Genomic DNA, 17,076 nt, shown 5'->3' with positions numbered 1-17,076 from the left:
CTGGTGTCAGAGGATTTCCAGGCTTTCCTTCCCTAGAGAGAAGTGTGCAAGCCAAGGGCATCCGAGTCCATTTCTTCTGCGTCTGAAATCCAAGCTCTTCCCTTCGGACTCTCAGGGCATGGATTGTTTTTCAAAAGTGAAACATGAAAGTTACAAAGTTCTCACTGAGAGGCAGTATAGCATATTGCTTAGGGCCCTGGCTCTTCAGCCAGACCATCTGGGTTCAAATTCCAAATCACATTGTAAGTGCCCAATAAATGTTAAGCTGTTATTTTACTTGGACTAAAAACCAAACTTCTGGTCTACTACGTACTTCATGTGTTCCCAATCTCCATAAACCTTGCCTTCTTATACTCTCAATTGTTCACAACCCACTTGCTTCTTCAGTTTCTTGAACTTGACAAGTTTATTTGCCTCAGGGTCTTTCCACTTGTTTTTCTCCCGGTCAGGGATGTTCTCCCGAATCAAAATGGCTCATTATCACCATTTACGTTTGGGTTTCATGTGGACCCTTCTGCGAAGAGCTAATGATGCAAAATAGCTCTTCCTTCCCCACCCCCAAACAGCAGTTTCATTTCGTTTATGACACTCAACACAAATTTACTTGTTGATTGGTCTCCCCCCATTTACATGTAAATTCTGAAACAGGAGATCTCTTGTTCTTCTTTATCCCAGAGTTTAGAATAGTGACTGGTACACTTGATGTGTTAAATGAAAAGGAAAAAAGTTACAAATTAAAATCCCATATGAATATTAAAAAACTGGCCACAATCCCCACAGAAAACAAAATTGCAAAGAATAAAAAAATCTGGATCCTGTAACAGATACCTGTCATGTCAACAGCCCATCTTTTCAAAACAAAAAACCCAGATTGAGTTCTGCCTCTGATTGTAGATGTCAAAACTCACATTCCCAGCCGCTCTTGCCACTAGGATATAGGCATGTGACTAGGATTTACTCTAACAGACACACCTCAGAAGGCTAAGAACAATCGATGGAGGCACCTGGGTGGCTCAGTTGGCTGAGCGTCCGACTTTGACTCGGGTCATGAGCTCGCGGTTCGTGGGTTCGAGCCCCACGTCCAGCTCTGTGCTGACAGCTCAGGAGCCTGGAGCCTGCTTCGGATTCTGTGTCTCCCTCTCTCTCTCTCTCTCTCTCTGCCCCTCCCCCGCTCATGCTCTGTCTGTCTCTTTCTCAAACATAAAGATTAAAAAAAAAAAAAAAAGAGCAATTGATGTAAAGCCGGTTCTTTCTGCCCTGAGCTGTGGCTAAAGTGTTGGGCTTTCTGGGAGAGTAGCGGGCCAGGTCAAGTAAGATCAGTGAGGTACCCTAGCAGTTTCCCCCTAGTGCTAGATGGGGCAGCATTGCACAGCAAGTGGTCTCAGATCAGTTCTGTGCATGGCTTTAGCCATCACTCCTGGAATGAATAGCTCCCAGGCTCTCACCCAGATACTTAGAAGCACCGTATCTCACTTTCATAAGCCCTTTTCCCACGTCAGCAGCTAGAGTCACCTGTGCTATTGACAACCAAGTTTGCAGGGCCTACACAAACTGCTTAACTTTAGGCCATCACTCTTTAGAATATCAAGGAGTTCCTACGTCCACTTTATTGTTTAATATGGATCAGAAGCAGCTTTTGTCCTGGAAGTAAGAAGCTGAGACACAGGCCTGCTATCTTTGTTCTCTTCTCCTGGCCTCAGTCATTCATTTCCACAACTCCTTGGGGAAAAAGCACAAGAAACCTGCTCCTGTAACGTGGGTTACCGTATTTCACAGTTAAAAAGTAAGGGCTATCCTAATTTTGCATTTGGTAAATAATACCATCCTTTTATGATAAACTAAGAGTCTATATCAGAGATTGCGGACTGCTGAGTAAATCTGACCTGCAGAGGGTTTTGTCTGGCCCGCATAAACTTTGCATACATACTGTATATATTCTATGTATATACATCGTAGCCAGAGATACAAAGATTCCACACATCTGTGATTTCTGAGAATTATAGACTCGCAGGCAACAATCAGCTGGAGAGTGGAGGCTCTTTTGACATGGCATGTACTCAATTTGCCCCAGATACTCACCAAATCTTTGCTTTTAATTTTGTACGTATTTAGAAGTTAGGCAGACTACCTTCCATCTCATGAAAATGTTGTTTAGTAAGTAAACAATAAAAGCACCTACAGTTTGTACTGCCATAAAATCCTGGAATAAAATAGATTAAATCAAAGTAGAAAGAGAAAATTGAAGGGGAGAAGTGGGGAGTTGTTTGGTGGGTGTTTCAGCCATGTGGGATGGGGGCTCCAGGATCTGTTGCGCAGCGTGTGCGTGTGGTTGACAATACTGTATTGTATGCCTGAAAGTTATTGAGGGGTAAATTGTGTGTGTGTGTGTGTGTTCTGCCACCATAAAAAGAATCAATGTCGTTTACTGCATTAACCGAAGTGAAAAAAAAGCAGCACATAGTAATGCAGAAAAAGCACTTGACGAATTCAACCAAAGCTTAGCAAACTATACACGGAAGGAAAATTCTTTAATCTGATAAAGGGAATCTCCGGTAAAGCAATAACAAGTAATACTGGTCAAATAGTCAAGTTTTTCACCTGATTGTGAAGGAGATAAGAATGCTCACTATTCCACTTTAATTCAGTATTGTATTTGGGGTCCTTGGTCGGTAAAGCAAGAAAGAAAAATAACAGGTTGGATAAGGAAAAAAGGACAGGGGAGGGCAGAAGGTTGGGACTTAAGCTTGAAGATATCAAAGCAAGCCAAACCGCAGTATATCATGTATACAACACTATAAGAAACGTTTTTTCTAAATCATCAATTTGTAAGAGAAACTGACTACAAAGTTTTATCTTGCTAAACTACAAATATGTCAGTTTGATATTAATCCGAAATGTTTAATAGAATGACCCTTCCCCACATAATTAAAACAATTTACATTTTAAACACTTACTTCGGTAGCAATATAGTCTATCCTTTGAAGCAGAAAAAAGACCCAAACAATGTCTTAGCAAACATCAAACTGACCTTAAGTATATCATCTGTGATCAATTTAGTAAAACTACGTTTACAACACTTTTCCAAGCATCAAAACGGACGATTTAAAGTACTTTTTGATTGAGGGAGGTGGACAAAAAAGGACACACGATCTATCAAAACGCAAAGCCCTGTCACTTAACATTATAAGTCACACGTTCAAGACCTCATCCGAGTGCTAAAAACACAAGACAGATCTCAGAAACAGTAATATGACTGAAAATGACAGCATCCAATACGTTACGACAACAAAGCCCCTTATATAAAGGAGTTGAGGTATTCAGGCTCTTCCATACATTCCTGGGAAAAAAATGCAAATAAATGTATCTTTTGGGTACCACAGCCATCTTCCTCGGGTCAGACTCTCCCATCCACCTCAGTACTGTGGAAATGCTCCATCGATTTTGGCAGCCCAGGCCATAAGGCCCCCCACAACATCTTGAACTGTGTAAGATTCTAACTCCCGGACTGCTGTCAAGGACTGCAGGATCTTCACGGCTTTCTGGGAGTCATTGCCCAGTTTGCAAATCACATAAACCGGGAAAGCTGCCCCTTCCTGTGTGCCCTGCTTCCCTTCCCGGATAGCTTCTCCTAAGAGTTCCAGGCTCTCTGCATCCCTCCGTTCCAAACGTTTCAAAGGGATGTGTAAGGCATGAGGCAAACGACAGATGTCCACCTCCACTTGAGGCCTAACGTCCAGCAACAGGTGGGGTGAGCCGGAATCCAGAAGTCGCTTATAGTCGGTGACCGAAACTCGCTCCTCTGGGCTCAGCAACTGCAGAGAGCGGCACTTATCAGTGGCTGAGGAGCCACAGAAGGCTTCGTAGTCCTGCAGGGCAGTCACTGTGGGCCGCTCCCCACAAGCTGCACAGTCAGGCCTGCGGCCCCGAAGCTGAATACAACGAAAATGGCCTCTGAGCGCATCAAAGATCAACAGGCTGCCGCTGTAAGACGGGCCCAGGCCTGCTGCGATCTTCAACACTTCCAGCGCCTGCAAGCAGCCCAGGACCCCGGTTACGACACCGAGCACCCCGCCATCCGCGCAGTTGGTCACCGTCTCCGCTGGAGGTGGCTGAGGGAATACGCAGCGGTAGCAAGGCCCGCCGTCATAGTGGTAGACCGTGATTTGGCCCTCAAAGCGCAGGGCGCTGGCTGACACGAGAGGCCGGCCGGCTAGCACACATGCGTCACTAACCAGGTAGCGAGTGGGCACGTTGTCAGAGCAGTCAGCCACCACGTCATAGCGGCGGACTAAGTCTAGCGCCGTGGCTGGCGTAAGCGCCTCTGCATAAGGCACGCACTCCACCGCCGAATTGAGGCGGCGCAGCGAGGCGGCGGCCGAAAAGACCTTGGCCTGCCCGGCCAGTGCCTCGCCATGCAGCACCTGACGGGCCAAGTTGCTCATTTCTACTACGTCGTAGTCCACAAGGCCAAGGCGGCCTACGCCGGCCGCTGCCAGGTACTGCGCCAGTGGGCAGCCGAGCCCACCGCAGCCCACTACTAGCACCGACGCAGCGGCCAGGCGCAGCTGTCCCTGCACGCCCAGCTCAGGAAGCACCAACTGCCGGCTATAGCGCAAAATCTCATCTCGAGACAGGGAGGCCTTCGGCGGCAGGGGTGATACCGAAACCAGCCGCTCTGGCTCCTGCTCCGCCAAAATAGCCGCGGCCAGCTTCTGCTTCAGGAAACTCAGCTCCTCCTCGCGCTGGGCAACTTGAGCCTGCAAGGCGAGTACCTCCGCCCTGGAAGCCATGGCGCCCCTCCCGGAAGTTGTCCTGAAGAGCATTTCCGCTTCCGGCTTGCCGTCTCCTAGCGACTGGAATAAACTAAATAATTTTACGGAGCTGGGGAAAAAAGCGAAAACTAGACATGCACTTCCTGAAGAAACCCTAAGATTCAAGTTTAAAGATTTATAGCTCCTGGATATTTCCAACGGAACCATGAGGAGGGCCTTAGGAGAACTAGAACCTGGCCACATGGACTGTCTCCCTCTTCCCGAATTTGGTACGGTCCGACACGCCCCTTCCCGCGCCACGTGACGTCATTCCGTTTCCGGCGTCTCGCGCAGTTCCGCCATGGCCTCCGAGGAAGCGAACGGTAGCCCTCGTAGGTCTCGGCGGGAGCCGGAGGGGCGCGTCCTGCGACAGGACAAGTATTCGGTGCTTTTGCCCACTTACAACGAGCGCGAGAACCTGCCGCTCATCGTGTGGCTGCTGGTGAAAAGCTTCTCCGAGAGGTAGCGTGCCCTGCCGCCCTCCCTGAGGAATGAGATGAGCTGGCTTCGCCGGCCTGGGTGTCGGCAGTTGGCTGCGCGAGGAGTCCCTGCAGGCCTCCCTTCGGCTCTTGAGGGAAGCCTCGGGGAGAAGGCCACCCTGCGAGAAAGAGGCGGCGGATACTTCTGGGGTTCATTCTGTGTCTCGGGTTCTCATTCTTGCCCTTGGGTTTTATGAGACGTTCCTTTTATTGCACACTCCCATCCTCTGCCCCCCAACCCCACCCCACGCCCCTGGTTGTCTTTTTCTTAGTAGCGTTGTCCACCTTTTCAGTCGGAGCGAGGTTGAAAGCTTGACCTCACTCCTACTTCTGGGTGGTCAGGATGCGGCAGGAGCCGGGAGACTAACCGAGCACGCTCACTCCCGCCCCCGTGCTGAGTGCTTATGTAAGCATGAGGTTTGATCTCTGTGGGTTAGGGAGCTGCTGCTGGCCTGGGCAACTTCGTTGGTCACTAGTGGATGTTTGGTGTGGTTGCTAGAAACTGGGGTTTTTAGAGTTTGAATTTGAAAGTGTTATACAATGTTTTTAAGATTTCGGAAGATCCTGGTATCAGTATGAAGTAGCTTGTTTTAGATCCAGTGGGATCGCGTATAGATGAAGATCTTTCTGTATCAACACATACAAACTTCGAAAATTAAGTAACTTTCTATATGGCTGTGTTATAATTTAACCAGGTCATCTCCGCGAACACAGATTATTTCTAGAGCTTTCTTGTTTTTCTTTTTTGACTTTTGTTTTACGAATGAAAACAGGTACTTTGTTCACACCATTTGTCCAGCATTTAGAAGAGCGCTTGACACACACTGAATGCTCCTTTATTAAATGACTGTTACAGCAAACATGCTCATACTTTTACTAGTGTACTGGGGATAAAGTCTTCAGGATGGAATTACTGGGTCAACTGATGTGCTTAAAATGGACAGTTATTCCCTCTCCTGCTTGCATGGTCACCCTTGCTCTCTCTCAAAAAAAAAAAAAAAAAAAACAAAAACCTAAAAAAGCTTTAGGGGCACCTGGTGGCTTAGTCGGTTGGGCATCTGACTTCAACCCAGGTCATGATCTCGCAGCTCTTGACTGCCACCCCCATACCTGCCCTCAGTGCAGAGCCCACTTTGGATCTTCTGTCTCCCTCTCTCTCTCTCTTTCTCTCAAAAATATAAAAATCAACAAATTGCTCGCAGAAAAAATGATCGTACCACCTTAGGACTAGCATTATTTGGAGAGTGCCTGTTTCCCTATCAACCAGCCAACCTGAGCTTTATCAAACTTAACGTTTTTGAAAATGCTAATTGGTGAAAAATATTGCTTTTTTTTAAATTTTTTTTTTATAAAATTTTTTTTCAACGTTTATTTATTTTTGGGACAGAGAGAGACAGAGCATGAACGGGGGAGGGGCAGAGAGAGAGGGAGACACAGAATCGGAAACAGGCTCCAGGCTCCGAGCCATCAGCCCAGAGCCAGACGCGGGGCTCGAACTCACGGACCGTGAGATCGTGACCTGGCTGAAGTCGGACGCTTAACCGACTGCGCCACCCAGGTGCCCCAAAATACTGCTTTTTTAAAAATTTTATTTTATTTATTTTGAGAGAGAGAGAGAGAGATTGAGAATCCCAGGCAGGCCCCACACTGCCAGCACAGAGCCCAACGTGGAGCTCAGACTCACGAATCATGAAATTACCTAAGCTGAAATCAAGAATCAGACGCTAACCGACTCAGCCACCCAGGCACCCTGTAACTAACTGTCTTAATGTACGTGGCTCCTTGCAGTTTTTGTACTCATATCTTTTTCTTTATTTTTTATTTTGGTTTTTACAACCACTTTGCAAATTAGAGAAATTATCTTAATATAGTTGATCTTGTTTATTTTGTCTTCTGATTCTCAAATATTTTTTACTTTAATCTGAGTGATGTTTAATGAAGGAAACAACTATTTTCAGATATGGTCAGATTACCTAAAGGGAGTTTAGCTTGATTCCTTTAAACTACCCTTACCCTCAGGTGTTCTGGGTACTTTGAAATGAGAGAAAGGAATAATTTGCTTATGAATGACTTCATTTCTTTATGAAGTATATCTCTTTCAGCATATCAACTGGAATCAACATCTTAACAGGTTTTGGCTTGTTAAGTACTAAAGCACCTAGGGGAGAAGGCTTAACAGATGGGCTGATTTTACCCTTCTTTTTAGATTTTGGGGCTGACTTTTGAAAGCCTTTTAACAGAATGAATGTTTTCTTGCTGATTTCCTTACATATGTTTATTAAGACCAAGAGGAAACAGTGTTGTGGGGGTTTGGTGTGCTTCCTTTACTTTGTCCTTAAGTTTCCCAATAAAGTTATCCAAAAAAAATCCAAAAGGGGGGTGGAGGAAGATGCAGTGATCACATGTACATCCAAGTATTGTGTTGGCTTATTTTTAGAATAGAAACTGTAACATAAAGTTAATGGAGAGCCAGCAGAGAGATTTTAATTTTGAAGCACATTAAAATCTTATGTAATTTTCTGTGCTCTTTCTAATGACGTGAGATAATGGTACAACTATTTGAAATAGTGGTGTAAAGATTATGTCACCATTTTAAAGAGGGTTTTTTAACAGATGAAATGAAATCCTATTTGTTCCTGATTATGTTATTTAAATTTATTTGGGATTAATTGAAAAGAATATTCAGTCTAAGGTGGCTCAATGGGTTGTGGCCAACTCTTGATTCCTGCTCAAGTCATGATCTCGCGGTTTGTGTGTTAGAGGCCTGCTTGGGCCTCTGCCTCCATGCTGAGTGCGTGGAGTCTGCTTGGGATTCTGTCTTCCCTTCTCTCTGCCTCACCAGCACCCCCCCCCCCCGCCCCAATGCACACTGTCTCTCTCAAATAGAACATTAAAAATAAATAAAAGAATATTAACTCAGCAATTCAGTCAACTTGAGATCTTTTTTTTTTTTTGAAGCATTTTTTTTTTTTTTTTTTTTTGAGAGACAGAGACAAAGCGCCAGCCTGGGGAGGGGCAGAGAGAGTGGAAGACACAGAATCTGAAGCAGGCTCCAGTCTCTGAGCTGTCAGTACAGAGCCTGACGTGGGGCTCGAACTCATGAACCGCAAAATCATGACCTGAGCTGAAGTCAGACGCTCAACTGACTGAGCCACCCAGGCGCCCCTTGAGATATCTTTTAAATGTACTTTTGAAATATTTTTTATAACTAAGACTTGATGCTAAGGTTCTATAATACCACTTCCAAAGTAGGTAAGTAAAATTTTATGATATCCTATGGTATATAATGGACGGATGTATATGTAATTGCTGTGAGTTTTTAAACTAAAGAGTGTGTTTTTGATTTGAGAATTTTTTTTTATCTCAGGGCTTCATTGTAATGTTTTTATCCATAGGCTGCCGAGTTTGGAGGTAAAGTACTAAATGTTTGACATTTGTTTCATTTGGTAATTGAAGTTTTCTTTGGTGATTAATATGACATAAATTCCCACTTATATTGGTGAGGAAATAGTAATTTTAAAGTTATTTTTTAATTGGAGAGTATTGTCTCTGCAAGCAATACAAACTTTTTTTTTTTATTTTAGTGGAATCAGCTATGAAATTATAATCATAGATGATGGAAGCCCAGATGGAACAAGGGATGTTGCTGAACAGTTGGAGAAGATCTATGGGTCAGACAAAATTGTAAGTCACATGAACATTCTTCTGTCACATTAGTTGTGTTTGTAGGGGAAAGATGAGAAATGACAATACTTAAAGTCAATCTGTTTTTCTAGAAACTGAAATGAAAAAGAACATCTTGCTTGAGTTTTTCCATGTCTTTGGTAAATTGGGTCAGTAGCAATTTTACAGCAAAATAGTGAGCCTTTGGATAAAGTCTGTTTTCAGAACTTACTCTGCAGATGAGTTTTCTTGAAGGGCAAAATTAAAGCATGATATTGACAGGAATATTAATGGAACTGGATTGCAATTAGTAATATGTGTCATGATCTTTCTTGCTCCCCTTTTTTGCAACTATAAAAGCTTGTAGCTGGGAAACGTGATCGTTTCCATGTGAAGTTGGCATCTTTCTATTTGTCAGAACACTTGGCATCTTTCTTTGTAGAACAATCATCTGGGAGTAGATTGACTCTCTGAGTCTTGAACTTTATAGAGTTTCCCACTGTACTTTAAAGGGTGTTGTTTTTCTGTTGGAGTAACTTAGATGTAGAATTCATTTTATAATGGCTTTATAATTTTTATTTTTTATTAAAATGTTTCTTTTAATGTTTATTTTTGAGGGATAGAGAGAGGCTGAGTGTGAGCAGGGGAGGGGCAGAGAGAATCTGAAGCAGGCTCCAGGCTCCAAGCTGTCAGCACAGAGCTTAATGGCACAGAGCCTGACAGGCAGGGCTCAAACTCAGGAAGCTCGAGATCGTGATATGAGCCAAAGTTGGACACTTAACTGACTCAGCCGCCCAGGTGCCCCTATAATTTTTATTTTTGACCACTGGTTTATTTTTATAATGGTTTTTATTCATAAGTGTTTGAATACACTTGTGAGCTCTACTTTAGGTAATTTTGGGGTCCAAGCAGACAGTTGAATCCAGATTTAAACACATTCTGAGCATTGGGTGTTTTAGAATTTGTATGGACCAGAGTTTCTCAGTCTTGGAACAATTGACATTTTGGACCTAATAATCCTTAGATGTGGGGGACTGTCCTGTATGTTACAGGACATTTAGCATCATCCCTGGACTCCACCCACTAGATGCCATTAGCAGCCCGTCTCCCCAGTGTGGCCACCAAAAATGTCTTTGAGTATCATCAAATGACCTCTTGTGGGCAAAATTGTCCACTCCTCCCAAAAGAGAACCATTGGTATAGATATAGAGAAAGAGGTCTCCTGGAGAACCTTTGTTGATGTTTTCATCTTAAGAAATAGCAATTAAGCATTATAAAAAAACTGTCGCAGGGTGCACAAGTTGGAGGAGATATTGGTTGATGGAAGGGAAGCATTTAAGGGGAACATGTTCCTCTTACACACATAGTAAATCTCTCCTAGTTATTCTTTCCATATCACATCTGGGCAACTCAAAGATCTATCACCCTTCCAATCCTCCTCCAGATGTACAGGAAGAGATTAAAAGTTGACAGATTTCCAGCCTTCTGTCAGTGACTTCTTATGATGCTAGGTTCGTTTTTTTGGCCACAGTCCCCCAGTTTTTCTTTTACAAGTTCTGGGCCAAAGCCACTAAATCACATGTTACATGTAGAATACTCTGAGTTAGGCACTTTTGTTTAAGCCAGGAATATCAACCTGACGATATTTTGAATACTTTTGCCATAGAACTTCAGCCTTGAGGTATAATTGATTGATCTTAGGGTATGTCTACTAAATTGACCTTTTCAAATGCTAAAACAACATGGCCCTCAAAGAGTTCCATTTTTCCCATCAACCAATAAAATTCAAAATAATGAGGGGCGCCTGGGTGGCGCAGTCAGTTAAGCGTCCGACTTCAGCCAGGTCACGATCTCACGGTCCGTGAGTTCGAGCCCCGCGTCAGGCTCTGGGCTGATGGCTCGGAGCCTGGAGCCTGTTTCCGATTCTGTGTCTCCCTCTCTCTCTGCCCCTCCCCCGTTCATGCTCTGTCTTGCTCTGTCCCAAAAATAAATAAAAAACGTTGAAAAAAAAATTTTTTTTAATAAAAAAAAAAATTCAAAATAATGAGAAAAAAACTGCATTCACTATTACGATTTTCTTATAGTTCCTTTGTTATTTTATGATCTTCAAATCGTTTAAACTAGAAAAATTGCCCTTTTTTCCCCCTCAACAATATCAGGCCATGCCAGGCAACAATAATGGCCCTTCTTGCTTTTAAGTGACAAGTGCCACAAGTTTACTTGGGAGAGAAGATGGAGAAGGATTATTATTGAAGCTATTTTACAATATCTCAAAACATTAAGCACCAGATGCTTTGTTTGCTGGTCTTTCAAACTGGCTGGAATGAATGTTTCAGAAAATGAAGGAAGTTTGTTTGTTTTTTAACTCTATGTGAAGAAACTGAGCCAAGAGGTTAAGTCACTTCCAATGTCATATAGCTAATAAATAGCAGAGGTGGGACCATACAAAAGTAGAAGCACATACCTTGAACTGTTAGTGATGGTTATATAGGTCAGGGAGAGCTGAGGTTGTGGAGGCCTTCAGCCTTTCTGTGTCGAGTGCTTACATGACATTTGATTTACATCATCTGTTTCAGCCTCCAACCTGAGGTCAGATTATATCACCTATATTATTCCATAGTTTAGTATTTTTACAAGTTCTGATAATGTAATGCATGTTCATTACTTTTAAAACATCAAATATAACTAGGATTGAGAGGTTTGACTACTTAAAAATACCAAAATATTACCTCTGACAAAAAGATCAGTATCCTAATGAGATGTACAAAACCATAATTCATAAGAACTATAAACAGCCAAAAATGGAAAAAATAAAATGAAAAAAAAAAGGGAGCCTCATTGATAGTACGGAATTGCAAAACAGGAGGAAAGCATAATAATTAGCCTTTTTTTTTTTTAGTTTATTTTGAGAGCGCACGCGCGAGAGAGAGACAGAGAGAGACAGAGCACAAGTGGGGGAGGGGCAGAGAGAGAAGGAGACACAGAACCTGAAGCAGCTCCAGGCTTCCAGCTGTCAGCACACAGAGCCCGATGTGGGGCTCGAACTCAAACCGTGAGATCATGACCTGAGCCGAAATCGGACGCCCAACCGACTGAGCCACCCAGGCGCCACTACAATTACCCTTTTTTTGTGTAAATTTTTTTTCATTATGGTAAAAAAAAAAAAAAAAAAAAGTCCACTCAAATACTGTTGATCCTGGTTTTTCTAAAATGTCAAGATTTTCTATAGTAAAAATTTTTTAGAAAATAAGTTTTTACCAAATTGTAGGGTCACATGAAGTATCTTATAAGCAGTTGTGGTGAGCATTCATCAGAGTGTGTGCCCAGCCCTCCTGCACGTACTTTCTGTGAGTTCACACTTGTCCTGATGGCTGTGAGATAAGCTCTGTTGTGCCCTTTACTGCTTTGAGCCATCCTCACTGATGTGAGGGGGCAGAAAAGGAAGGGGGTGGAATTAAGGATTTGAAAGTACAGCACACTAAATGAAACAGTGTGAACTTTTATTACCTAAGAAACGAAAAAACTACATTGTAGTCAAATGAAAAAGTTACTGATAAAACTGAAGTTGCCGTTTATGAACCTCCTAGTCCCTTCCCCAGGGGAGACTTCTGTCAGCAGTTTGGTGGGGGTGGCCTCAGACCTTTGTGCATATGTGCGCATGGGTCTACATGTGGAGAACTGGGTAAGGTGGTGCTTTTGTTTTTTTAACGTAGATGTAATCTTCCTGCATTATTCTGTTGATTTGTAATTATAGCTTGGAGATCTTTTATTACTAAATTTTCTCATTCTTTTAACTATAGCACAGCATTCTTTCATATGCAGCGTGGTTTATGTTTTATAAACACTTGAGAAAAGACTTTTCTAGCAGAAACATAGGATTATAGAAGATCTAAGGTGAACTTTTATTTTTTTTAATGCTCATTTATTTTTGAGAGACAGAGCACGAGTGGGGGAGGAGCAGAGAAAGAGGGAGACACAGAATCCGAAGCAGGCTCCAGGCTCTGAGCTGTCAGCACAGAGCCAGACGTGGGGCTCGAACTCACGAGCTATGAGATCATGACCTGAGCTGAAGTTGGACAATTAACTGACTGAGCCACCCAGGCGCCCCTCCCTGTTCAGTAAATTTTAATTACTGTACATGATTGATTGAGTGTCTAGTTCTCCTGTAAGAGCTCATCAAGCAAAGTGTATTTTATCTTTGTTCCTCCCCAAGACTTGCATGCAGTTTGCATGTAGTAAAAAGTACTACAATCTGTCCTGTTTGAATTGAACTGAAAATACTCTGTTTAGAGATTTGCAGTCTGAGGCAGCCTGCTTATAGACTGGCAAATGCAGAAGGGGACAAAATAGGCTCAGTAGTGAGTCTGCTTGAGCCCTGTAAGAAACAGTAAGAAAAGAAAAAATACAATTTTTTTTGTTAGGAATATAACCCTAGGGGCACCTGGGTGGCTCAGGTGGTTAAGCATCCAACTCTGGGTTTTGGCTCAGGTCATGGTCTTGTGGTTTGTGAGTTCGAGCCCCACATGGGGCTGTCTCCTATCAGCACAGAACCCACTCTGGATCCTCCTCTGTCCCCTTTCGCCTTACCCCTCCCCCGCATGTGCTTTGTCTCTCTCAAAAATAAACATTAAATATATATGTATGTATGTGTATATATTTAGGAATATAACCCTAAAGTCATGTAATTGTGGCATTAGAGAATGTAATGAGGTCATCCAAGGATAAAGTCAGGATAAGTTGATGGAGTGATGTCAGCATTTAAGATCATAAAAGGAGTTCAAAGAAAGGAGTATAAATACCCTTTCAGCCAGTGATTCAACTTTTAGGGTGCTAATTGCAGAAATAACTGGACCTTGGGACACCTGGGTGGCTCAGTCAGTTAAACATCTGACTCTTGATCTCTGTTCAGGTCATGATCTCCTGGTTCCTGAGATCAAGTCGTGTCTAGGGCTCAGTGCTGATAGCATGGAGCCTACTTGGGATTCTCTCTGCCCCTTCCCCGCCCCTTTTCACTCAGTGGTGCGCTTCCATTCATTGGTGCACTCTCTTTCTCAAAATAAGTAAATAAACTTTATATAAAAAAGAAAACGGGGCGCCTGGGTGGCTCAGTCGGTTAAGCATCCGACTTTGGCTCAGATCATGATCTCACAGCTAGTGAGTTTGAGCCCCGCTTTGGGCTCTGTGCCGACAGCTCAGAGCCTGGAGCCTGCTTCAGATTTTGTGTCTCCTCTCTCTGTCCCTCCCCTGCTCACGCTCTCTCTCTCTCAAAAATAAACAAACATTAAAAAAAAAAAGAAAACAGGACCTATACAAAAGGATATATGTACAAGTGTCTTTGTTGTAGGTATATTTGTAGTGGCAGATACCTGGAACCAACCTGAATGCCATTAACTAATGAATGACCATATATTGTCTAACTTGTAATCTTAAGCCTGTGTTTTTGTAATTGAGAAAAATAAAAAGGAAAACAAATCAATAACTAAAAACTAAATCATTAAAATCACAAAAGGAATTGGGGAAACAAATGTGGCTATCAAATATTCCAAGAAGATATGGAATAAGTGGGTTAAATCCTCAGTTTTCCTAGGGATAGGAACCAGTAGATGTTGTTCAAAATGCTAAGTAATAGATACAATATATTGTTTACATACTGTTTTCTGGTGGATAACTCCAGGAAAAAAAAAATGTTTAAAATTTGGCCTGCAGTGTTGGGGTGAAATTTTCCAAGCTGTTAAACTATTTGATTTGTTATTAAATACTAAGCACTTTTTCACTTTGGCAAAAAATGTTAAGCATACTTTGCTTTAATGTCTAATATAAGGTCTAACATATGGAACTATGTTTCTGTTAAAAAGGGTAAGTACCTATAAAAAAATAATTTTTAATAGTTTTGTGTGTGTGTGTGTGTGTGTGTGTGTGTGTGTGTGTGTTAAAATGCTGTTTCTTATTCTTGTAGCTTCTAAGACCACGTGAGAAAAAGTTAGGACTGGGTAAGTATAACCTCTCACCCCTCATACCTGCTCCTTGCCTTGGTAAGGTGATCCAGTATGTGTTTTCCCAATTTGGAACAGGGCCAAAATACAGTGTCCTCCTGTAATGGTTTTTAATGTTCTTAGTGACATTGAAATGGTTTAACTTGAGTTGTCTCTATCTGTCAAAGCCCAGTTGGGAAAGCAGAAACCACTGTCAGTCTTTCAATGTAGGGAATTTAATACGAAGAATCTGGTTACGCAGGTGAAGGAATGCTGAGAAGCCAAATGGAACTGTGATGCTACTCAGACTAGTAACAGCTAGTGGTTGCTACCACCCCTCGAAAGAAGCAACAATAGGAGATGGTGCTTTTGGAGCCCAGGAACCCCAGGTTATTTAGAAGGGGTTGGAATAATGGAGTGGGGGCTACCTGGCAGGAGCTGGAGCCATGGGGATACCCAGTCAGTGCTGGGATGCAGTGTAAGAGTAGGGACACACTTCGACTTTTCCTTTTCTCTCCTGGCAACTATCCCCTGGTGTCTCCCAAAGCGATTTGGCAGCCAGTTGACAAGAGCCCTTGGGAACTGTAGTTCCATGGAGTGTAGAACAGAGAAGGGGTCCGAGAGCAAATGTGTTGGGACCAGCACACCACTTTAGCTCTAAATCTTTGAGTATTTTTTTAGAAGTTGTAAACAGTTACTCTTTGTTTTTAAAAAAGAAAGCTTGGGGCGCCTGGGTGGCGCAGTCGGTTAAGCGTCCGACTTCAGCCAGGTCACGATCTCGCGGTCCGTGAGTTCGAGCCCCACGTCGGGCTCTGGGCTGATGGCTCGGAGCCTGGAGCCTGTTTCCGATTCTGTGTCTCCCTCTCTCTCTGCCCCTCCCCCGTTCATGCTCTGTCTCTCTCTGTCCCAAAAATAAATAAACGTTGAAAAAAAAAATTTTTTTTTTAAAAAAGAAAGCTTTTCCAGCTTTTAATTATAGGAGGTTATAGAAAATCTCAGATGAACTTGGTCCTTCCGAGATGAATATCTGAATGCCTTTATTTCTTTTCTTTTGGTTATAGTTGCTTATATTGGGAAATAATAATAATTTTATTAAAAAATTGAGAGAGCATGGAGGAAGCACAGTTCTTTTTTGTTGTTTTTTAATGTTTATTTGATTTATTTTAGAGAACAAGAGAACACAAGCAGGGGAGGGGCAGAGAGAGAGGGAGACACAGAATCCGAAGCAAGCTCCAGGCTCTGAGCTGTCAACACAGATCCCTTGGGGGTCAAACTCACGCACTGTGAGATCATGACCTGAGCCAAAGTTGGATGCCTAACCGTCTGAGACACCCAGGTGCCCTGGAAGCACAGTTCTTAAAAATCGAGTACTTGCTGTCCTGAAGACCCTTAGTTCTCTGGCATCATAAAGTATCTGAATATCTGAACCCAGAAGTTCTTTGGGATTGAAGTAATCTGGAAACTGCTGTGAAAGCAACCAGGAATTACTAACCAGTCAGTAGCAATCCAAAAAGCTGTGATGGTGACTTTTGAGCAAAGGAAGTTAGAACTGAGTTCGGCCTTGGGGCACCTGGGTGGCTCAGTTGGTTAAACGTCTGGCTTCAGTTCAGGTCATAATCTCATTGTTCATGAGTTCCAGCCTCGTGTTGGGCTCTCTGCTCTCAGCACAGAGCCTGCTTCAGATCCTCTGTTGATCCTCTGTCCTCTCTCTGTCCCTCCCCTACTCCCGTGCTCGCTCGCTCGCTCACTCACTCACTCACTCTCATAAATATTTAGAAGACTTTGCCCTTACTAAGAAGATACTGTGGTGGCTTGGACCTGGAGAATGCAGGAATCCTCAAATCCCAATTTACCTTTACTTGCCAGGTCCATAGGGAATTTTTAGGCATGAGGGTGGCTAAATAATTCCTGGTTGTGCCTTTGATGCCAGACACCAGACCAGGGCTCTAGTGTATTAGGCTTATAGAGTAGAAGACATTCACTGGGTAGCTTTTATGAAGATGGGACAGGAGTGATGGGGAAGAGCAGAGGCAGGGCAATACTTGCCAGGTCAGGATCCAAGTATCAGGAGATGGTGTCTGGGACTAAGGTGAAGTTGGAGATGAAAGAACGGACTCGAGATGTTTTTTATTTTGAATAAATAGGATTTAA

General features: G+C 43.0%; 2 protein-coding genes across 2 annotated transcripts in view; one reads left to right on the top strand and one right to left on the bottom strand.

The window, feature by feature from the left end:
• Positions 1 to 2,498: 2,498 nt before the first annotated feature.
• MOCS3 (molybdenum cofactor synthesis 3) lies at positions 2,499 to 4,823 on the bottom strand. Its single transcript, XM_040459659.1, has one exon. The coding sequence runs from the start codon at positions 4,821 to 4,823 to the stop codon at positions 3,414 to 3,416; it is 1,410 nt and encodes a 469-aa protein (XP_040315593.1). The 3' UTR covers positions 2,499 to 3,413.
• A 265-nt stretch (positions 4,824 to 5,088) lies between these two features.
• The window catches only part of DPM1 (dolichyl-phosphate mannosyltransferase subunit 1, catalytic), a 22,295-nt gene continuing 10,307 nt past the window's right edge, over positions 5,089 to 17,076 (top strand). The window contains exons 1-3 of the mRNA XM_040459661.1: positions 5,089 to 5,273; positions 8,875 to 8,974; positions 14,910 to 14,943. Coding sequence (XP_040315595.1) covers positions 5,113 to 5,273; positions 8,875 to 8,974; positions 14,910 to 14,943 — 295 coding nt within the window. The 5' untranslated portion in view covers positions 5,089 to 5,112. The remainder of the gene's footprint in view (positions 5,274 to 8,874; positions 8,975 to 14,909; positions 14,944 to 17,076) is intronic.

The sequence above is a fragment of the Herpailurus yagouaroundi genome, unplaced genomic scaffold (genome assembly GCF_014898765.1).
Source record: "Herpailurus yagouaroundi ecotype Mexico unplaced genomic scaffold, PumYag 246, whole genome shotgun sequence".
Lineage (NCBI taxonomy): Eukaryota > Metazoa > Chordata > Mammalia > Carnivora > Felidae > Herpailurus > Herpailurus yagouaroundi.
The sequence above is the reverse complement of the archived record's forward strand: the minus strand, read 5'-3'. Positions and strand labels throughout refer to the sequence as shown.

Excerpts from the sequence above, each read along its gene's own strand:
- MOCS3 (XM_040459659.1), bottom strand. The coding sequence starts at position 4,823 with ATGCTCTTCAGGACAACTTCCGGGAGGGGCGCCATGGCTTCCAGGGCG.